Here is a 23290-nt window from a genome sequence, read left to right as displayed (position 1 = left end):
ATCTTGGGCAGTTTCACAGAAGCTGGACCCTGATAGCTGCTGTCTAGGCATTTTTTTCTCCATCACACAGGTGTCCAGTGGGGGTATGTGACCTGACATTGATGTTATAATTAGGCTGGTTTCCATCTTTCTCCTTGCAACTGAAACAATCATCGTCATTCTTGCAAATGGTCAAAGTTCACTGTGGGCCTGGAACGGCTGTGACATTGATTGGCAGGTCCCAGGGCAACAGCCGCCTTCTCCTTTGACTCAAGTTGTCAGGTTTGGGCATATCAATTAGTGGCTGCGCAACTTAATGAGGTTTTGATGATGGAGAACAGCCGAAATTTCATTCCCATCCATGAAAACATTGTAATAATAACCTCGATATCTCTGGTGTCACATTTTCTTCAAGATCTCCGTAGCCAAGTGACTTCATATGGAAAATCAGCATTCTCCCTTTTTACAGCTCATTAACTGGGAATGCTGGCTGGAAAATGCCACGGGTGATAGGACACAATATCAAGCGTTTCAGACGCAGCAGCTTTGCTTGCCAATCAAAGATTTCAGAGCACTGTGATGCTAGAGGTGAAAGATTTCAGCTAAGCATTTAAAACCCAAGTTTTCTGAGCATGGCCATTAAAAGAAGAAGGATATGTGCTAATCAAATTGTACATGGCAGTGTGGTGATAGACAGATAGCTTTCCCTGATGGAGCTCCATAAACCGGAACAAAGCTTTCCAAATGGGGTATTTTAACGCTCCTGCTTCTTGCCTTTGTACTTGGAGAACATCTCCCCTTCAGGAGACAACTTGGGATAGCTCTGGCAGTGTCCGATCTGCTGGTAGGAGCAGGAAAGGGAATATGCTCTGGCATTGCTGTTCTGCCTGCCCCAGAGACCTTTCTTCAAAGACTTAGGAAGCTGTTGTCCCAAACAAGTGCTGTGAGGTTAATCATAGATTCATAGAATCACCAGGTTGGAAAGGACCCACTGGATCATCGAGTCCAACCATTCCTAACATTCCCTTAAAATACATCCCTAAAAAGTTGCTCCTTTAGGATCTGTGGTGCCTAGAAGGATGTCCCCAGCTGTGGGAACTAGCGTCCAAGTGGTAGGCACAGAGGATCAGCAGATCCCAAATTGAGCTGCCAGCTGCCTCCAGCACACAGCCACTAAACAGGAGAGGTTGTGGGACCTTTAGATGACTCCTCAGTTGATGATATTTGTAACCCCCACAGCAGTTCGAAGTTATCCAGGTCACAGGAGTGAGTCTCTTTGTAAACGAGTCTCAAGTATCCCAGTAAGACCAGATATCCTTAAGGATATGATCTTATCAAATACTTTGAGCTGTGGGTGATCACATGGCCTTGCCATGAAGACCTGGAAGCACCAGTGAAGAATGATTGGTGTCCTTAGGGGATGCCCAAAGACAGGAGACAACAGTGATTGTCCATATCTCCACCCCACATGGACCTGAGCCCCATGGATCCAGACACACGATGATGCTGCATTTCCAACTGAAGATCCATCAGCATGGGTCTGATTGCAGCATTGCCACGTTAACATTAAAATGCTGCCATGGAATAAACCCAAAATCGGAGAAGGTGGAGAGAGAGACCAATCATTCATAGTACCAACCAACACCACTACCAAATCCTGAGTCATGAGCTGCTCAACTCCCCAGACCAGAGGCCCTCACGAGTCAAATACCAACACTATCGCTCATCCTAAAACACAAGCAGCCTCCAAGCTCGCAGCTCTGAGCATTCAGAAGCTGCTTCAATTTGATGGCTGCAACATCTCCCTGCATGTGCAGGTGAATTTGGCTCATCATTCCCTTCACAGGGACATCTGGCTGCTTAAAAACGAGGGGAGAAGAGTACAGCAGCACTTTGCAAAGATACCTGAAGTGCATGCTCAGAAATGTGTCTCTGCTGCCACTGCAGAAGCCCAAAATACCATCAGATGTAATCAGTGCTGGCGGTAACACCTCTATATTTGAAGTCCTCTGCAGAGAAGATGCAGCCAGTCAACGCTCGTTGACCACAGATATTTGAGTTTCAGGGGCAGGCTGAGCAGGTTGCAGTGTGTTTTCAGGCAAAGCAACCTTCCAGGATGCATTTTCCAACCCAAACACGGAGTAAATTAAGCACTCGAGGTCAAAACAATGAGGGTGGCATGGAAAACCCTCACCTGCTGCCCTGGGAGGGATCCAGCTGGCTGAATATCAACTGCTATGGGGTCCTCCATCAACCAATCTCCAAGCAATGGAGATCTACTGGAGGTAATGTCTGGAGCAGCATGAGTGAATCACTCACTTGAGGAAAAGCTGAGGGGCTTGGTCAGCAGGGTCATCTGCCCTCTAGCAGTTGAAAGGAGGAGGGAAGGATAGATGACAGTAGAGGAACCAACTTGTCCTTTCTAACCATCTTCCCTGGGTACAAAGAGACATCGCCAAGGCTGCTCAAACAGGGCATCAACCCACTGCAAAAGCAGCTGAGAGCTTTATCCAGATGTGTCAGCAATTAGCAACTATAATGTTATACAAAGCTCTTCTCACCAGCAGGTTACACTGCACGTCACTGAGTCATGAAGTGTCGCTATTTCCAAATTAAGAAGAGAAAAGCGAGGCTGAGAGAGTGGCAGCAATTTGCTCAACATCCCTGGGGACTTGGTGAGAACTGATCTGCTTCAGCTACTCTCCAGCCTTCAGTCCCACATCTGAGATGCTCTCAAAAATGCGCTGGCTATGTGGTTCCTTCTGCCACCTAAGCCAGCTCTGAGCAGAGAAACCACAGCAAAAGAAAAGCTCTTGCTGCAAATATTCTTATGTTGCTGTCTATCAGGGGAGTCATTTAGTGTTCAGCTTGCTTTTCCCCCCATTTCTACCTTCCTTATGATTCCAGGATTGCAAAACATGAGCAGCGAGACAAGATCTGTTGCCTTTTTAAGAGCCCGGATCCATCTATAGGTGACGCCAGGACCCCAAATTAAAGAAATAAATGCTATTTTTTCAGTAGATAATGTAGAAAATTGCTGTCAGGGGGTAATTTCTCAGCTCCTGTGACTAACTGCAATTCTCACCCCAACGTGAGAGACTCAAAGGTGAGCAATACCCAATCTGATATCATGGCCTCAGAGAGCTTTAAGGCAGCAGAAAGGAGAGCAATGATCAGCCCTGATGTCCTTTAGCCCCTTCCACATGGGTGCCCACCCTAGCATCACCCCCAAATACCCCCAAATTACTTCATCATTGCCACCAGGAGGCATTCAGTGGCTGGACACTGCTGCTACCTGCTAAGAAGTCTCCACCACCCCATGATACCAGACACCAGCAGATTATCATCAACCCCTATCTTGTTGATAAAGACGATTTGCCCACACTTCAGGGGAAAGATTATTTTTGGGGATCCTAGAGTGAGAACAAATCCAGCCTGTGGCATTTTTTTCTCAGGGCAGATGTAGAAGGAAAAGCATCACCTGAGCAAGCACTTGGTGACTCCAGATGATATTTTTATAACCTCAGAAAATCGCCTTGCACAAACACTTCCTTTTTTTTAAAAAAAAAAAGCAGTGAGAAAAGGGAGTAGTTAAGCCAACAGATTTGTCATCCAAGGCTGCCAGCAGGGATGAAAATTCTCCAGCTCCAAAGGGGCCGTCCAGAAAAAGCCAAAGGGCTTTCTGCAGCCCCAGGAACACCCAGCAGATAAGCAGAGCCACCACGAGGGATCCTTTCCGGTTTCATCCTTCTCCCACACTGGCTTTTCACAGAACAGGGAAAGCAAGAGACACATCTGCACTTCCAGCTGCAAAAACGACAAGGTCACTTCCCATAAATGTCATGAGTCACCGGGCAAAGTGTTTGTCTTGCATCATAGCAGCCCTCATTAATGACTCAGATGGGGCCAAATTTCTACCACGTACACAGCGTCAACTTGGGTCTTCACTGAGTTGATAATAATGAAATCATATATCATAGAATCATAGATTAATAGGATGGTTTGGGTTGGAAGGGACTTTAAAGCTCATCCAGTTCCAAGGCATCCACAACTTCTTTAGGCAACTTGTGCCAGTGCCTCACTACCCTCACAGGAAAATATTTCTTCATAATATCTAATCTAAATCTCCCCTCTTTCAGCTTAAAACCATTCCCCTCATCCTACCCCTGCACTCCCTGATAAAAGCCCATCCCCAGCTTTCCTGTAGCCCCTTCAGGTACTTGAAGGCTGCTGTAAGGTCTCCCCTGAAGCCTTCTCTTCTCCAGGCTAAATAAGCCCAACTCTCTCAGTCTGTCCTTGTGTGGGAGGTGCTCCAGCCCTCAGATCATCTTCGTGGCTTCCTCTGGACCTGTTCCAACAGATCTATGTCCTTCCTGTGCTGAGGACTCCAGAACCGAACACAGCACTCCAGGTGAGGTTTCACAAGGGCAGACTAGAGGGGCAGAACGCCCTCCCTTGACCTGCTGGTCACACTTCTGATGCAGCCCAGGATACAGCTTATAAGAGAGGATAATGGATCGTAGATGGTAATAATAAAATAAACCTTCTCTAACTCACTTTGCATCCCAGGTGGTGTCTTCATCAGCTAGGTTCTCGCAAGGGAGGGTTGGTGACCATCCTCTCTCCTCCCCCCAGCCCTGTAAGCTAAAGAGAGGCCTTTCTCTGGGTTAAAAATAAAGCAAAACGGGGAAAAAAATATAAAAAAAGAGAGAGAGAGAAGGGTTATTTTTAACCCAGAGCAGCTCCCTGATCTGGTTCAGAGCCCGGGCATGGAGACAGGGCTGTAAAACAAGCAGTTGCTCAGCTTGGCTATGGCCAGGTGGGAATTTGGGATGAGGGATAAATGCATTAACAGGTTTTGCTGTCGCCTTGAGAACAGCTTCTCCATATCAACCTATACAGAGACATGCAGAGTGTGGCCTCCCAGCACAGCTCTCACCCCAGCGCTTGCCAAAATGTTCCGAATCAGCAAGGACAGGGGCCAATATTCCCCAGAAGCGCCAGGCAAATGAAATTTCTCCTTCCATCTCTCAAAGGATTGCTGATTAAACCCTGCTTTGCATTTTAGGTTCAACTTGTTACCTCTTGAACACTGAAGCTGTCACAGGCTGTCCAGAGAAGTGGGTGCCCCATGCCTGGAGGTGTTCAAGGCTAGGTTGGAGAGGCTTTGAGCAACCTTATCCTGTGGAAAGTATCCAGGGAGAGGATGGGGGGGTGGAACTGGATGATCTTTGAGGTCCCTTCCAACACAAACCACTCTAGTTCTACAACACCAGGTTTTGAAGGATGCCATGCTCCAAACCAGGTCTGCACAAACCAATATCAAAGGGACAGGGACACCTGCTACCCCAGTGGTAGTCATCCATGCTTAGACATCGAGGAGGGAAGCAATCTGTTCACCACCATGGTTATTTCCTTCCTGAAATCACCCTGAAATCCTCTGTTTCAGACAGGTTGGATTCCACAGTGCAGGAAAAAATAATTGGTTTCTCAGCATCTTTGCCATCGCTTTCTTAGACTATCACCACTCCAGCTGCTTTCTAACTGTGTGGGGAGATCTTCACGCAATTTGGGTGCTTCCTCAAGTGGTATAAACTCATACCTGCTCATGCAGAGCGGTAGTACCTTCCTGGAAGAACCACAGGGCAGATCTTGCCCCCATCCCACGCTCCCTCCTGGTGCTTCTCAGCCCTGTTGCTGCCATTTCTCTCTCATGTGTGACCCAATTTTTTAGGAAAAGCAGCTTTTGGGCTCAGGTCCATCTGTCCTCCTGCATTCTGTGCAATGTCCTCAGCTGCTGGGTGATTTCAGCCCCATTTGACAGCGGAATAGGGAGTTCAACAGTATTCATTGGAGAGACAGGAGAAATGAGGAAAAGATTTGGGGAAAATGCAGAAATAAACAGTTTTCTGTTTTCCTGCTGTCTTTTAAAACTCTTCTTCCTGTCTTTAATAAAGGAAGTTTTTGGTATCTTGCATTCAGCCCAGGACAGCACATGACCTCAGTTTATCTTAAAGCTACACCAAACCAGAAAGTAAATCATCTTAAATTTACCGTGCATATGCTATAAGTTGCTTCTACAATGATGCCTTGAGCTTCTAAATCATGGTAGTAGGGTTTTATCCATTGTTCACCTATTCCCCCCATATCTCTTTATGTCTAATCTAAATCTTCCCCCCAACTTATGGCCATTGCCCCTTGTCCTATCACTCCATCCTCTTGGAAAAAGTCCCTCCACAGCTTCCCTGTAGCCCCTTCAGCTGCTCTAAGGTCTCCCTAGAGCCTTCTCTTCTCCAACCTGAACGACCCCAACTCTTTCAGCCTGTACTCAGAGATTCTCCAGCCCTCAGATCATCTTTGTGTCCCTCCCCTAGACCCGTTCCAACAGTTTCATATCCTTCTTAAATCAAGGATTCCAGAAATGGACAAAAAACTCCAGGGTGAGGTCTCACAAGAGCGGAGCAGAGCCCCATAACCCCCACGCGAAGGTCACTCAGGCCCACAGTCACTGTGAATGCCCACAGTAACTGTTACCCACGAGGGGGGCGTGGCCAGTTATGGGCGTGGCCAATTAGCGTTCACTGTTGGGGGCGTGGCCTGTTGTGAAAGTGGCTAATCAGCGGGGCGTCTTCCCTGAAGGGGGCGCGGTCATGAATGGACATGACCAATCAGCAGGACGCACTCGCAGAGGAGGAGTGGTCAAAGTAATAGGCGGAGTCACTAGGATGGATACGCCCTTCGCCCTATCAGCTTTGCGTTTCCCCTCTAGCCCCGCCCCTTATTCCCCGCCTCCCGGTCCCGCCCCTCCTCCTCGCTTACCCGTGGTGCCTTGCGCGGGGCTGGCACTGACGTGGCCGCGGAGCGCCGCCATCTTGTGTGCCTGGGCGGAGGAGCGGCCGAGCGGCGCAAAGGGGGAGCCAGCTCTGAGCGGGACAGCGCGAGGACAACCACAGCCCGGGGCAGCAGTTCGACGTTGGTGGGTTCATCAGGCTCTTCCCTTTCCCTTTATGCCCTCTCCCGCTGCCCACGCCCCGCAGGCGCGGTCCCGCGGCCCGGCGTGAGGCGCGGCGGCCTCGGCGCTGAAGGGAGGGCGCGGTGGGGCCCGAGCGTGCGGGCCCCGGCTTCCTTCTTCTTGTCTGTCCTTCCTTCTCCTTGTTTTTCTTTCTTCCCTCGTTGGGCAGCTGCTGGGAGGGGGAAGCAGCCGTGGCCAGGCCTCAGCGCGGGCCTTGGGGAGCGGCGGGCCCGGCTGGGGCGCTGCCCCATCCACCTCTCCTCGCGTCTTTGGGGCTGGGTTTGGGGTGCCAGCGCTTTCTCTCGCCTGCTGAGTAGCGTTGCCTGTGGGGAAAACAGTCCCAGTTTTCCCAGCAACTAAGCACAGGGCCCCGCACTACCTCACCATTGCGCCACCACCACCTTTGGGACTGGGGAGTTGGGGCTGAGTTGACGGTTCCAGCCCTTTTTCTTCTCTGAGAGGGAGGAGTGAAACAGCCCCAGCCTTCCCAGCGGCTTCAGAGGGCCCGGCGCTACCCCTCTATTCCCTACTTCCTTTGCCTTTTTGATTGCAGTTGAGGGTGCCAGCCGTTACTCTTGCTTGTGGGGAGGCACGGGGAAGGGTGGGATCAGCCCCACCAGCAGCTGCGTGGAGCCCGGCACTACCCACTCCTCTCTATTCCCCTCCCCATCTTTGGGACTGGGTGGGTTGTGGGGTTCCAGCCCTTTTTCTTGCCCGATGGAGAGGAGGGAAACAGCCGCAGCTGCACAGGGCCCAGCGCTACCCCCCATTCCGCTATCTTTTGGATTCGGGTTGTGGGGTTTGAGCCCTTTCTCTTGCCTGTGGGGAGGCATGGGGGGGATGAGGGAGCTGCCCCAGTGCGCCCGCCCCCCCGAGACTGCACAGGGCCCGGCACGGCACCACCCCACCCATTCTTCATCCGCCTTTGAGGCTGAGTTGGGGGGCGTGAGCCAGCTGAAGAGATGTGGGGGAAAACACCTCTAGCCCCCTCCCCCCCCAGCAGCTCCGTAGGGCCCGGCTCCACCCTGCCATTTCCTGCTTCGCCTTTGGGGCTGAGTTGGGGGGTTTGAGCCCTGCTATGTAGTCGTGGGGGGTGGGGGGAACAGCACCAGCAGCTGCACAGAGCTCGGCGCCACCCCACATTCCCCCTCTGACTTTGGGGTTGGGTTGGGGGATGCCAGCCCTTTTTGTTGCCTGTGGGGGTGGGGAGAACAGCCCCAGTTCCCCAAGGCGGCTCCACAGGGCCCGGCGCCACCCCTCAGTCCTTCTTCTCCTGTTGGGGCTGGGTGTTTGTGTTGGGAATAAGGGGTGCAAGCCCTTTCTCTTGCTTGCCGGGGAGGTTTGGGGACGGCCAAGGAGTGGGGAACAGCCCCAGCACCCCCCCAGCAGCTGCATAAGGCACGGTGCCACCCCCTTAATTCCTCCCCCTGATGAGGGAATGAGAGGGGATGCAGAGGAACGGGCTTCTCCTCCCTTCCCCAAAAGCAGCCTCTGCCCCACCCTTGAGCAGCTCTCAGCAGAGAGGAATTTCTTCGTTTTCCTCTGCCCCTGAAAGCCCTCATTGGTGGGGGATTTAATAGCCTGGTAGGGGAAATGAGGCTCGGGTGGAACTCATAGGAGAGGTTATTTTCCTGTAAGCCTTTGGCTGATGAGTCGGGCTGAGGAGTTAATGGTAAGAAGTTGCGCTTTAGCCTGGAGCAAACTCTGCCGCCCGTGCCTTGGATTTGATGGTATAGAAGATCAGTTTCCCTTCTAGCAGCTCACAGTGGGAGAGTATTATAATCTGTCTGAAAATACTATATCTTGTCTCTCTGAGTAGTTAATGTGATACTTTTGGCTGATAACCTCTGTCTGATAGAAGTGCTGGGCCAGCCAGCATTTTCACGGAGGAGTCGGTTTACCCCAGCAGAGCACAACTAAAACTCTGCTGGGTCATAAAAGTGCCTAAATGTTATGGTTGACATTGACCTTGTTGCTTTGCTGTGAGCTTCTTGCCAAACCAAATTCCACGGGTTGATTAGACTTGTATCCAGAGGTCTTAGTTTGAAATGTAGCTCTGTCACCAACTAAAATGCGAACTATTGGTATAATACTTTGAACTTTGTTTTGCAGGCAGCGAGACTTACAACACCGATGTGTGGGGTATTCTATTAACCTTACTTTTCAGGCAAAGAAGTGGAGTCGAAGTAAATTGTCCAAGGTCATTTGGCGGTATCATTATGGCTATTTTTGCTGCTGATTTGGAGCACTTCTGCTGGAAAAAGGAGTTGTAGCTGAACAGGATTGCTGCTTGGCTTTAGCTCGTGGGTTTTATAATCACATGGTCAGTATAAGTACTCGCAGTTTTACGGATGTAGGAAGGGAGTCTCTGAAAGGAAAGTTTACTGGGCTGGTGTGATGCCACCAAGTTCCTCTGTGAAACATGCGTCTGTAGTGCTGGAGAGCCCTGTTGAACTGCTTTCCCTGCTGTCGTAATTACACTGGGTGAAAGGGTGAGGAAACTCGCCTCACTTGAACCTCTTAGACTCAGTGGCTTTGCCAAGTTTATTGATGCTTGTACTATGGTGGAGCATCGGGAGCGAAAATGGCTCTACCAGGTCTCTTACTCAAAACCACCTTTGCTGCTGCGATAGTCTGTGATGTACATCGTGGTGTCTGGATTGGGTGAAAAGGCAAATACCTGGACATAAACCTGGTGGTCTGAGGCATTTGCTGAATTTTTAAGATGGCCTAGTTGTGAAATACAGCTGGAATCTGAACAGGGACTGGGCAGGAGGGGTGCGTTTTCACTCAGTATGCTCAGTTCTCTATGTGTGTTAGTCACGCTGACCTAGTAGGGGGCAGGACTAGTCACAGCTTTTCCAGGCAAAGAAAATGTGTGTGGGAGTAGGGGGCTGGATTCCAGTCCTTATAATTCACCAAATTGTGTTATGCTCCAGTTACACCTGTTTGAAAACCTGCTTTAAGCAGTGGAGTTTATACGTCTTGCTGAGACATAATTATCAGATAAGCTATTGATTACATTAATTGGTGGAATGAGGAAAAGCTCACAACCCAGGATTCCAGCTGAATTTGCAGTAGTGAGGTTTAAAGAGCCACTTTTCTTTGAAAGTAAAAGATCACTTTAGAAATAAAAGCTGCTGAGATGTGTAAAGATGGACTTGGAAGCAAGATTTTTTAGATTCCAACAGCTTTCATAAGCATCAAGATTACGTACAGTGAATAAATGTGATGAACTTTAACTTTTTCTGGAAAGGAATATTTTGCGTTCGTTCTTAGAAATCTCTTGAAAGTTTTGCCACTGGAATGCTTGTACGAGAGCTAGCACTGTCCTCAGCCATTATTCCCTTTCTTTAACTGATGAGTAAATAAGTTCATAATCAGCTTCCCACCACAGCAGCTGCTTTTCTGTGTTGTTCAGCATTTTTGTCTTTCTGCTTGCAAGCATCCAATTTTATTTCTTGTTTCTAACACATGCAGACATTGAAGGACTGTGGTACTACTTCTGCTGATGTTTCAATTCTAATAAAGCTCTGATATCTAATACAGCTCTTAGTCATACATGGATTTCATACCTCTCAACTAGCAGGAAAGACTGACCTTTTCCCCCAAACCAGAAGCCAGTTTCATTATCAAAGCTCTCCCATGATTTCTAAAATGTGTTTAAATGTTGGCTTACTCCTCAGCTACTGGAGATGAATAATAGGATCTTTGACTTAAAATTTAAGATTTTGAGCACATAAATAGTTCAGCCTCAAAAAAACTGTACAAGGCTTGTCTTGAGAAGAAATGCTTTCTAATAACTGGTTCTCACAGCAGTGTACCCACCCTTTTAAACAGGTGAACATAAAGTCGCAGTCCAAACTTGAGTGTCACAACTACGTCGTCAGCACTGCTGTATTTCCTGAGCAGCCACAGGCAGTCTGCAGGGAGGTGATGGATGTGCTTCATGTAAAAGTAGAAACAGTAGCTCCTTCATTGGTTTTACACCAATTTGCCTGTCCTTTAAATAAAATGGTTTTCGGGCCAGATGTGTTTTTTCCTGTGTGTTGATTTGCATACTGTCGAGTTATTCATGGTAGTGTATAACTGACTAAAATAGTTGGGGATTTTGCTGTGGAATAGAAGTAGCTTGCTTCCCCAACTTCAAGACAAGAATAAGGCAATAACTCTGATTTGGATTTTGAGTATTAAGTTAAGCAACCTGCCCTCTTCACATGGTTTTATTCTAGTCAGTGTTTTAGGAATGAGTTCTTGTGTTTGAGAAATAGGTATGACTCCATAGGAAATTTGCCCTTGATTTGATCTTGTAAGTGGAAATATTTCCTGTTTTCCTTCCACCGTGAGCCTTGTTGCACTCAAGAGAACGTTAATCGCATATGGAAAAAGCACTACCTGAGTGACATGTATAGACAGCAAGATATTCAGCCTCCTTAGGCTGGATGAAGGTGCTGTGTAAGGAGCAACCTAGTGCTGGATTTTCCTTCACCTGGCTTCTCACTTGCTTGTCCTGCATCTGTCTTGAATGTGCTGTATGCGTATGGGTGCTATTTAGTCATGGCAAAATCCAACCATGGATATTGGTGGCCAAATCCAACCATGCCTTTTCAGGTGCAAATACAATTACATCTTTAACTTCTGTTTCTTGTGGTGCTTCAGTGCCAGTTGTTTTCCTGTAAACGTCCCTAAAAGACAAATAACAAGGTCACGATCATTTAGGGCACCTTTTTGATCTCATGCTTAGCAGAGTTGCCTCTGATGTGAAGCGGGGTAAAATGGTTGTGGTGGTACGTTTTAATCGCTACGGTTTACACTCCACTGGTTTTAATAGGTGCAGTTAAAGTAGTTTGGCCTCCCTTTAAAAGTTCTGAGGAGGTGTACTTGAGGTGGCCTTTATTACAATGATATTTGTTAGCTGTTCTTAAATTTTGTGCGTAGACCATGCCAAGTGATGTTAGTGTGGTCTAAAGTCTTGGTAACTCGGAATCATTTAAGCTAAATTCCACCATTAAGGCCCTGAAGTTAGAAGGCTTGAGTTGATGTGTAGTCATCTTTTGCTCAGGTTGTCGGATATGGAAGGCCAGTAAACAACTTCTAAACATAGTTGAATGTAAATGTACTTGAATAGTCATGTATTGGGCCGCTCTGCTTATGCATGAAGAAGTGCTTTGATCAGGAACTTTTTTTCAAAATTTGCTGTAACAGAACACTTTAAATCTGTAAAGATATCACTTTGAGTTCAAAAGAGCACAGCTGTGTTTAACTGACGGTGCCTTCTGGGCAGCGGTGTAAAATGCTGTGGCCCTCGATTAGCCCTAAACTCTAGCAGCGTTCTCTTCTTTTTGGATCACTTCTCACGTTCTCTTCTAAACCACACTTTGTTGTAAAGAACAAGCTGCCAAGTTAGATTTGCACTTTAAATTATTTGCCAGTTGTTCTTGCATGTAACACCAGCAACAGCTGTTGAACTTGGATTCTTTTTTTAAAATAAGCTTTTCCACCTCTTGTTTACACATGGGTTGGGTGTTTTGTGTGAATATTTTGCTTCTCTTGGTATTTTAATTTAAAACCTTCTAGAATGCTATAAAATAGAAATATGATGCAAGACGACTAATGACAGCTGACTGGATTTCAAATCAATGTTTCTCTTAGATAGCAAACTGACTAGTTTTTGTCTCCTGTGACTGATATAACTAGTGTGTTAATAGCAGGTTAAGAGTTGTGGGTTTGGGGTTTTTCTAATTGTATTGGAAGCGGAGTTAATGCTTAGACCAATGTCAAGTAGTCATAATCAGTTGTCCTTGTAAGCACACTAATTTTACTTCCCTTAGATGTCTTAAGCAAATAGAGCAAGGTGCATAAAGCTATTAGGAAACTGCAGCCATTAGGGGTTTTACCTTGTGCTTTAGCGTTATAATCAGTGAAAACACTAACTGTGTAACACAGTATGACACTGGTGGTGGCACCATGTTTGTCTGTCCTTGAAATAGGCATTTAAAAAAAGATATGAATGGCCTAGGGAGGCATAATAGTTCCCAGAGACAACAAATGTCCTCTGTTCCTCAGCATGCTACGCAGTGAAGGGACAGAGTTGAGCTTTTCTTGACTGATACGCATTGCTGCTGGTATTTTTCAGCTGTAGGGAATGGATTGCAAAAAATGATTGTGCTTGGCAACTTCTGTTACACTACTTAAAGTTTTGGTCATTATTTTTTCACTTTGGGAGCCTTATGTGGTAAGTGTTGGTATGTAGAAACAAAATAAATGTATTTCTGTACTGCAGGCGTAATTAGTTTAAATAATGCCTATGACATCCTCTGTCTGGGCCTCGGATTTCGTCTCCTATACGTGTAAAGAAATGGTGTAAATATGAAAGAAACCATGGCATGTGCCAGAACTTGGAGAAGTTTAATCTGTGGTCAAAAAGAACTTTTCTAGAGGTTCAAACTAAAGATGATGCAGAGTTTGAGGTGTACCTGTACTTTCTTTGGTGTACTGCATACCTTTCTGGTCATATTTGGGTGGGATGGCTTGTTAACAGCTCCTCCAAGAAGTTTGGAGGTCAAGAAGCATATTTGGCTTCTCCAGATAAGCAGCCTGAATGAAATGACATTACAGTGCATTAACAGATGGTTGAATGTGAAATGCTGCAGAAGATTAAGTGTTGAATGATCTTTGGCCTTGAGATACTCCCCAGAGCTTTTATGCTAACCACCTACAATTAATAAAGCAAATGCTAGTTCGTACTCATGGACCATATCGCTTCCACTATTGCAGACACTCATTTATTTTTAACTCGTTACACTGAGCCTTTCTGAAAAAGGCTGCCTATTCTCCTAATTGCTTATCTAAATGTATCGCTTACTAGAAAACAGGCTGCTGAAAATGCCTTGTTTCCTGAAACAGAACTGCAGTCTTACCCAGTGAATGTCTTTCTTGCTGTTTACATGTGGTGCTTTATATCTGACCTGAACCTGCCTGGCAGGTTTTTAGTGCTGTGAGAATCTCAAGGTGGAACAGATTGCATTAAGGTGTGCTTCAGGGCTCTGATGGGCCAGGAGAAGGAAGAGTTGCTCGGACAGTTTGGTTTTGGGGTGGTCTGGGTTTGATAAGAGGTGGTGGGCTGGAAGCTGCAAAGCGTAGCATGCACCAGCTTCAAAAATACACACACTATGCTCTGCAAAAATAGTCTGTGCTGTTCAAACAAATTGTTCCCTTTCATACACAAATCTTCCTGCTTAGCGTGATAGATTCCTCTTTTGAAGATGTGCTGGAGTACTACAAGCAGCTCACAAGCCAAAGTCTTTTATGTTTTGAGGTATTTTATGGAACTTGTGCTTCTAAAATGATCAGTGTAGCAATTACTGACATTTGGATTGAGGAAAAGAGAAAGTTCAGCTCCAGAACAGAATATTGGCAAGTCTTGATCTGCATTGCAGTTGTTTGAGATGCTTGAATAGCACTGGGATTGCTTGGTTAACCTAAAAGGGTCTTAAATTTCCTTGTATTTTCAGAGCGTGTTTGTTACATGGTCCAACTAATGGACTGAAATGAGAATTAAAGTAAGCAGATTGAGCTCTGAAGTACCCTGGAAGTTATCGCGTGATCCCTCAGCTGAGTTGTATTAACGGGTGGCAGGGAAGTCCAGGGAGGCAGCTCCAAACTGTGGCGGCGGTTTCTGCTGTGGTAGCGTCTGCTATGTCTGACAACAGGAATGATCTACAGAGACCTGACAACTGGTCACAATGGTGGTGATTATTTGCTTGAGGATTTTATCAATGCTAGGGAAGGGACTCAAGGTGGTTTTGCTTAGGTAATAGAAAATAATGAAACACTGGTGGGGGGAGAGTGTAGGCAGAGGTGTTTAATGTAAAAAAAAAAGGTACAATTTGCTTTTCTTGGCAGTAGGTTAATGTGATTCTAGTGGCTGGTCAGAGGCTGGTTCTGCTGGTGGTGAGGGCAGAAGCCCTCTCTCCTACCCCAGCAACATCCAGCAAGTAACTGGTGGGACTCAACAGTTTGTGGGAGTTTTGCAGGTAGGTTTGTCGCAGTATTTTTCTCTTGGAAACCAATGATACTGCTGCTTTGTAGTCAACATCTGAATATGTGGGGGTTGGCTGTAAACTCCACTGCCTATGAAAATAAATTAGGGTTTCTGCGATGTCGCCTACCCTAAAGTATCAAATAAGTGACAAAATTAGTTTGGCTGGTAGGAGTGTGGCGAGAACAAGGAGGAAATTGAAACTAAACTAAGTTTTTTAACTTCTCCTTCACAGAAAGTGGAAAGAAGGATGGGTGGTGTGAAAGCAGCTGAGTAACGTACTTCAGTGGTGGAGGGCAGGCTTGACCCTCCACCAGGGAATCATCAGCTGCCTGGAGAACAAGGACCTAATAGGATTCACTATCACTAGTACCAAGTGCAGGCAACTTGTTCAGCAGACTGAGACTTCTCCAGGGTGTGGAAAGACGTCGTGGATGTAAATGCTAAGATTTAACTGTGCTACCTGCTCACGGGTATTGATCCAAGCATTTAATATGCTTTTAAACACACAGAAAGAAAACAAATGCATTCTTTAGCGGGGCTTGTAAGGTTCTCTTGCTACAAAAGTCCTTGCGCTCCTTTTGGAGGCTTGCAAGAGCTCTGGTAAAGGGTTACAGTTCAACCCTGACTGTTGCTTTTCAGATGAAGTGGGAGATGGAGATAGCTGAGCAGGCAGACAAAGGGAAGCTTTACAACCTCCCTCTCTCCAGCCCCGTAAGAGCTGCTCTTGTGGGGTGGAGAGTGAGGGAGATTTCCTGCTGTCTGAGTGATTTGGATAAATAGGGACTCTAGCAAAACTGTTTTCTCTACTTCCTAATTAACTTTCCTGTTTATACAGCTTTCCTGTGTTCAAGTTGGAGTTCAATATTCATGGCCGTGCTTCAGAAGTATGAAGGAAATGGCGGAATAACAGAACTTCTAAACCTTCTGTTTGGTTTTAATCCACAGGCTGCCCTGTCTGGCTTACTGAGGAGCTCATTTTTAAAGTTTCAATTGCATTGAGCTTCAATTATAGTGAATAAATGAATCTTTGACTCTGGTTGCTTCAGCAAGTTGCAGCGGTGATTTGATGTCATTCCGGAACTCCGGAATGGACTCTGAACTTCACTGCAGAGCTGCTTGTGTTACAACATGTGACTTAGTTAATGTTACAGCGCTTAACTTTTGGGTTAAAAATTGTACACAGCGAAACTTCCTGAGAAGGGCAGAACTGCTCAAACTTCTGGCAGTGCTGAGTGGAGAAGTCTGACTTCCTACATCCCTCCTGTGGGGCTAAACAGAGTGGGACAAGATTTTTGTTTGGTGGTGCGCTTCTCAGTTCAAAGCTGGTTTTAATTGTCTTAAGTAGATATTATGTGAAGTCTGTTTCCGCTTTGAATTTTGGTGAATATCTCATGAAATGCAGGGTATTTTAAAGAGGTTATTCATATTGTGCCACAAATTGTATGGCTTGATTTACCCAGAGGATTGCCCATCCTCTGAATGTCACATTCTTGGCTGTAGGCGCCCTTACTTGTCCTAAGCTTGTGCTTTCAGTTGGGGCTTCATCTAGGCAAACTGACATCTGAGAGCTGGTAGACAGAAAAGCAGGAGCCATGTGAATCATCACGATCACAATGTAACGTCCTCACCCACAATCCACTGTAACACTTTTGGGCTACTCTTTTGTGTCTTGTGGCCAAAATAATAGTTCTCATGGCGATTTCAAACTTAGTGTAAACTGAGTAGTAGAAAGTTTGAGAAGGGGAGGAAATTTGTGGAAGAAGGGAAGAAGTGGAAAACCATGGTAGGGTGGATCACATCCCAAGGGCATAGGGAACATCTGTGAGGGTTGGAACGAAGAGGCAGTTTCTCCAATTCCTAAACAGGAAGCTTCCAATGTTGTTAATCACTTCTGAGCATCTAAGCAGAAGTGTTCACAGTGAAGGAGAACTATTTATTTCTAAACCTATCTCTTCTAATGTAGCTACTGATTTTCCATAGCTGAATTTCAGTAAATGTGGATTGGCTTCCTAAGGAAGGTCTCCTTCCAATTAAAGTAATACTGCGTTGTGTTGTGCCTGCAGGCTGTTTCCTTGGGGTTTGAGAGGAAGGAAGCTGTTTTGATTAGGAGGGTATCTGAGCTGTGTTCTGAGTTTCCTTCACGAAGGAAGGACCAGCTGTTGGTGCACTGAGCAGCAAAGAGATGAGCACTCTTTTAAAACTTAACTGTAGGGCAATTAGGAACAGTGTGTTTTATGGTGACGCTTCGAGCTGCAGACAGATTACCCTATAAAAATGAGGGACAGAGCACTTGCAGTGGGCAGTTGTGCTGAAAGCAAACTATGAATGCTCATAGAATAGTTTGGTTGCAAAACATCTTTGACTGGAAAAGACCTTTGAGATAGTCCAACTGTACCTGTCCACTACTAAACCAGATCACCAAGTACCTTATCTACCCACCTTTTAAATACCTCCATGGATGGTGACTCAACCACCCCCCTGGGCAGCCTCTTCCAGTGCCTGAGAACCCTTTTGGTGAAGAAATTTCTCCTGATATCCAATCTGAACCTTTCCTGGTGCAACTTGAGGTCATCTCCTCTTGTCCTAAAAGTTAAGTTGCAGAACAGCATTTAATGCTAAAATCTTCAAAAGAATATTTGAAAGATTTAAAGCACTCAGAGCCGTGTCTCTTTAAGGAGTGAGGTTTTGCATATTTGTTCATCTTTGCCTCAGTGTGAGGAAAAATCACATACAGTGGTTGTGGGGGTCATTTAAAGAATTCATCTAACCCAGTACCTTTATTTTGGTGTTAGATTATGTTCTGTTTGGAACACAGCCACTGTAACTCACAAGTGATACTGTGATCTCTTTCCTCTAGACTTGACTGGCCAGTGAGAACATCTCTCAAGCATGGGAAATATTTTTGCTAACCTCTTCAAAGGCCTTTTTGGCAAAAAAGAAATGCGTATTCTAATGGTTGGTCTGGATGCTGCGGGAAAGACTACTATTTTGTACAAGCTTAAACTCGGTGAAATAGTAACTACTATTCCTACTATAGGTAAGACTTTTACACTTGCGTAACTGCTTGCTTTGAGATTTCGGCCTTATTGTTTACAGTAATATCTTATCTCAGCTGCCGCTCTGTTGATTTAAGTGACTTAGTGCTGTGCCCTGACTTGACTGTCAGAACAAACACTTGTTAAAACCGTAGCAAGAAGGTGGCACAGCCAAATGTTCCAGCATGGGAGGGGATTACATGACTTTTTTCACTTCATTCCCTCTCTTCATTCACTTGTGGAACAACTGTTTATGGGCTACAGAAGTGCAGTCTGCCCTCCTAAGTGTATGGCATCAAGCAGATGGGAGTGGGAGGAAGAGGATGATGCCCTTTTTTATTGGAGGGTGACTGTAAGAACTGTGCGATCAGAGACATGCCTTATTTCTAGTCCTTAAAGCTTAGGGGTTTTTGATGCAACAGAGTTTGCTCTGCATTTTGTAGCTGCTCAGGCAGCAACTACAGCTGTTAGTTTGATCTCAGTGGGGGTGGTGGTGGGAGAAGGAATTCCAGAGAACCCCTGTTTGTCTGCTGTGAGGGCTTCAATGTAGGGTTCTGCTTATTTAAGGCAGATTTAAGTTTAAAGATCACTTTTAGTGATGACATTCCAAGTGTGACTGCGAAATACAAAGAAGCCCAGGGCTGGCTATGTTTAACTGAGATTTTTTTGGCCTCTATTTCTGTTTCAGGTTTCAATGTGGAAACGGTAGAATACAAGAACATTAGCTTCACAGTGTGGGATGTAGGCGGTCAGGATAAGATCAGACCACTCTGGCGCCATTATTTCCAGAACACACAAGGTGAGTCTGAATGCTTGAACCACAGGCTTCCAGAACCTCACAAGTTTTTAATGATCTTACTATGATAATCTTGCAAGTTTCTTGGGAAAGGGGGAAATATTTATTGTTATAAAAGGGTGTGTTTGTGTGTTGCTCTGGCTCTGCTGTTAAACTAGTACAAGTTCAAAGAGTGATGGGAAGAAATGTAGAAACCAGTCTTCCTTGTCTATCTGACTCAGCGTGAGTTCAGAGTTTGCTTTTCTTCTTTGAGCATCACAGCGCTCTGCCCTCGCATCAAAGAGAAGCTTTTACTCCAGTAAAAGCCCAGACTCCAGTAGCCCTGTGAACCGAGAGCTTCTCCCACTGCTGTGTCTTTATACTGTGCACACATTCAAGTCCTGTCATGGGACTTCAGAAGTTGCTACTCACTGACAAATACTGAGGAGTTATATAGATGGAAGCATACAAGTTCCAAGAACACAACTGCGAATTAACACTCGTTTTCAGCAAGGACAGACTTACCATCAGATGTAGACACATAGAATCATTAAGGTTGGAAAAGACCTCTAAGATCAAATCCAACCATCAGCCCAACACCACTGTGCCTACTAAACTATGTCCCAAAGTGCTACAGCTATGTGTTTTTCAAACAGCACCAGGGATGGTGATTCCACCACTGCCATGAGCAGCCTGTGCCAGTGCTTCACCACTTTTTCAGTAAATAGATTTTTCCTAATATCTAGCCTAAAACTCCCCTTTGAAACTTGAGACTGTTTCCTCTCATCCTATCCTTTGTTACCTGGGAGAAGAAACCAGCACCTATCTCACTACAGCCTCCTTTCTGGGAGCTGTAGAAAGTGAGAGAGATTACAATAATAAGAAAACTGTGTTTTTCTGAGATATACTGCATTGTTTTGCATTATTTTCTTTTCCAATCTTTGTTCTGACCTCCAGGAGTAGGTATCATTTGTTAATAACTTCTGCTGTATGCTTATTCTGATTGTGTGCTTATTTCTAGGTCTGATTTTTGTGGTTGACAGTAATGACAGAGAACGAGTGAACGAGGCCAGAGAAGAGCTTATGAGAATGTTGGCAGAAGATGAGCTTAGAGACGCTGTTTTATTAGTGTTTGCTAACAAACAGGTATGCCCAAGAAAGGTGTCTTTCTGTTAGAACTCTTAAAAACATACAGCATATTTGAGGGCTAGATCTTGAACTTGACATTCATGTTTTCATAGCGATAACAGAAGGGCTCTCGGTAAATGTCTGTTCAGTTTTTGAAGACAGCAAAGCTGTAGATTAAATCACCTTGTTCTCATCTGAGAGAAGAATCCTTCCAAACCATATTGGCTAATAGAAGTTCTTGTATTTTCAGTTGTAGGGAAGAATTCTGCCAGTTTAATTTTTAAGGTTCATTTGCTTCAAGTAAAGGACCTGCTCAAACTTCCTGCAAAGAGAGAGAAAGGCCAGAATCTCCCTGAATTCCTCGGGGTATTTGAGGGCACTGCTGGTGCAGAAGGAACCAGCATCCTGCTTCATCGATTGTATAGGCTCGGTTGTGAAGGGTAAAGAAGCCGTAAGTCTTGTTTAGCAGCAGGAGAGGCAGACCATAAACAGAAGCAGTACCAAGTCCTGTACTACTTAATGATACGAGCTGATAGTAAATCATAACTGCAGTCACAGAAAGCATTTCGTGAGTGGAAGGTGAACGAAACAGACCTTGAATTGTAAGCAGTTTAGGGTCAACGCTGAGGGGCTTGGTGGCTTGATCTGAATGTCAGCTGCCTTGTTTCTCTTTTCTGAAGAAAAATATTCCACGATACGTGCTTTTGATCAGGGTGTTAAGCCATTGAGACTTTTGTCAGCGTAGGGGAAATGGCTTGAGTAGTGAAGTAATCCACTGAGCTTGCTGAAAGAGAAGCTCCAAGCGCTCTTAACTTTATTCTAATGACTTTAAAGCTGCTGATCAAAAATGGTTTAGGGAGGTGCGTGTTTCTTCTCAGCAAGCCGGGGAGACAATGACTCTCTTTCCTTCCCTCAGGACCTGCCGAACGCGATGAATGCAGCAGAAATCACAGACAAACTTGGACTGCATTCTCTTCGTCACAGGAACTGGTATATCCAGGCAACCTGTGCCACTAGTGGAGATGGTCTCTATGAAGGACTGGACTGGTTGTCCAATCAGCTCCGAAACCAGAAATGAAACCATAAACCTTCCTCTTCCCTCTTTTTCCACCCTTCCCTCTTATTTCCTCCTATTCACCCTTCGCTTTACTCTAATGTGGCAAACTGTGCTACTTTGTGGTATTGAGTGCCGGAAGCTGTTTTCATTTCTTTTGTCACAGTATATATTGCATCATGCTGTAAATGTGGCAAATACAAGCCTGAAAACAGTTAGGTTTCTTATTTAATGTAAATAGTTTTTGTTTCCAATGAGGCAGTTTCTGGTACTCCTATGCAATATTACTCAGCTTTTTTTTATTGTAAAGAATCAACTCACTGTTTAGTACTGGGAAGGGATTTAAGTGGGTTAACATAAGGGTTGCCATGGTCCTTGTGCAGTAGAGCTGAATACCATCTCGGCTGGGTTGTGAGATCTGTGAGATCAGTTTTGGTGGCTGGTTTTTAACCTGAATTCTGTATTTTTTTAAACAGTCAAGGAAAAGTAAAAACACTTCAGCATACAAAAGCTTGACATTGCTTCTGCTGTTCTAGCTCTGATGTGGTGACTTTTGATTCTTTTTGAAATGATGAAGCAACAATCAAAACCTAATTAGCTTCATCTCATTAAAGAACGGATCATAACTGAGAGATCTCTGGCTCTGTAGCTCGTAGTATGTGCTCATCTTTGTTCATACTCCTTAAAAGATTTGCCGGACCTTGTTTAGATGAGCTTGCAGACTCATGCTAAACATTTTACTCTGGGTTCAGGTGAGACTTACTGCTTCCATTGAACCTGAATGACTTCCAGCAGCCAACATTTTTAGCCTGTTGTATTTGTCACAAGTGTTTTGTACTTTTCTTGTGCGTAAACCACTCCGGAAGGCAAACCTTTCCACAGAAAGCACAGCCTGTCCTAGTCCTAAGCTCTATAAGCAGAAAGTCCTGTACTTAACATAAGAATTGCCATGAAAAACACCAAACATCTATGTATAGTGTCTAGGATTAAACAAAAAAAGCATGAGAGTTTGGAGAGCTGTTCCACTCCAGAAGTATTCAATCCCATTTTGGAACAATCCCATATCTGTATATGTGTGAAAACCCTTGGCATCCCTCATACTGCAAGGTTCAGATTTGCCATCAGAAAAAAAGACCTCTCTACTTTTCTTTTGTATTTTGATAAACACTGAAGAAGCTGGAGCTGTTAAACTTTAACTCGAGGAACTATCAGAACTGGTTTATTTAGTGTTGTGGAAACCTTTATTGCTTTCAATACACAAATTAGTAATCAACTGTTTTGTATACTTGTTTTCAGTTTTCATTTCGACAAACAAGCACTGTAATTAAAGCTATTAGAATAAAATCTCTTAACTATTTCATGTTTTTTATGCCTTGCTGTTCATTTGATCATCTTGGCAGAATCATAATGAAATACTTGTTGAATAAAAAGTTTCATGAAACTTGCACTGGCATCGTGTTGGTTTTTATCAATCACGTCTATATGGTACCAGTTGCTGGATTAATGCGAACCCAACCAGCAGGGCATCTCCTCTATTTTCCAAATGTCATTCCCAGCTGGGCTTCTGGAGGTGAGGAGATGGGCTGGTGATGGTTGGGTTCTGTGAGAATCTCCTGAGCTTCTTGAGTAATCCCATTGCTTCCCACAATAGATTCTTTCTGCTGATCCCACTCCGTGAATTAGCAAGTTTTAGAGGGAGGTAATACAAAATCTGCCTTCTTAAACACTTTGATTTGCATTTTTCCACTCTGCAGCCCCCTCTGGACCTGGGACAGAGCTACTCCCAGTGGATATCTAGTAGGAGATGTCCCTGCCCATGGCAGGGGGCTCGGAACTGTATGATCTTTTAAAGGTCCATTGTAATGCAAACCATTTCTGTGATCCTGCGTTTCCCTCCATCAGCTGCAGTTTCTCATCACTGATGGTTGTGCTGGGGTTCCTGGACAACTGCTGGCTGTTTTGTGGCCTGGATTGCGACAGATTGTCCTTAGGCAGGCTGGAAACTTCTAAAATGGAGCTGCCTCACTGGTAGGGAAAACCTGGGCCTTTGGGTAGGAACAGGAGGGGATCACAGATGCTTTGGAAGGAGGAGTTATGCTCTTGACCTGGCATCAGCTTGCTTGGCCAGAGAGATGACCTTTGGATGTTCCTCTCATCTTAACAGATTGCACTTCCCCTTGCTCCCCAGGTTTTGTTTCCTCTCTGAATCCTTCCAGCAGCACAGCAGCTGCCTAACACATGTGCCAGAGCAGCCCTTGTCCTC

At 45.3% G+C, this 23290-nt stretch overlaps 1 protein-coding gene across 1 annotated transcript; it reads left to right on the top strand.

Moving 5' to 3' along the window:
• The first annotated feature begins 6798 nt into the window (after nt 1-6798).
• ARF1 (ADP ribosylation factor 1) lies at nt 6799-22384 on the top strand. Its single transcript, XM_009558257.2, has 5 exons — nt 6799-6955; nt 17893-18072; nt 18759-18869; nt 19867-19991; nt 20890-22384. The coding sequence occupies exons 2-5, from the start codon at nt 17925-17927 to the stop codon at nt 21049-21051; spliced, it is 546 nt and encodes a 181-aa protein (XP_009556552.1). The 5' UTR covers nt 6799-6955; nt 17893-17924; the 3' UTR covers nt 21052-22384.
• Nucleotides 22385-23290: the final 906 nt, after the last annotated feature.

This window comes from Cuculus canorus, chromosome 2 (genome assembly GCF_017976375.1).
Source record: "Cuculus canorus isolate bCucCan1 chromosome 2, bCucCan1.pri, whole genome shotgun sequence".
In the NCBI taxonomy this organism is placed as follows: Eukaryota; Metazoa; Chordata; class Aves; order Cuculiformes; family Cuculidae; genus Cuculus; species Cuculus canorus.
This window is presented reverse-complemented; position numbering and strand designations above follow the sequence as displayed.

What these genes read in the sequence shown, in the direction of transcription:
- ARF1 (XM_009558257.2), top strand. Translation starts at nt 17,925, where the DNA reads ATGGGAAATATTTTTGCTAACCTCTTCAAAGGCCTTTTTGGCAAAAAA. An exon ending in AACTACTATTCCTACTATAG is followed by an intron (nt 18,073 to 18,758) that starts GTAAGACTTTTA and finishes TTTCTGTTTCAG; the next exon opens with GTTTCAATGTGGAAACGGTA. An exon ending in TAGTGTTTGCTAACAAACAG is followed by an intron (nt 19,992 to 20,889) that starts GTATGCCCAAGA and finishes TCCTTCCCTCAG; the next exon opens with GACCTGCCGAACGCGATGAA.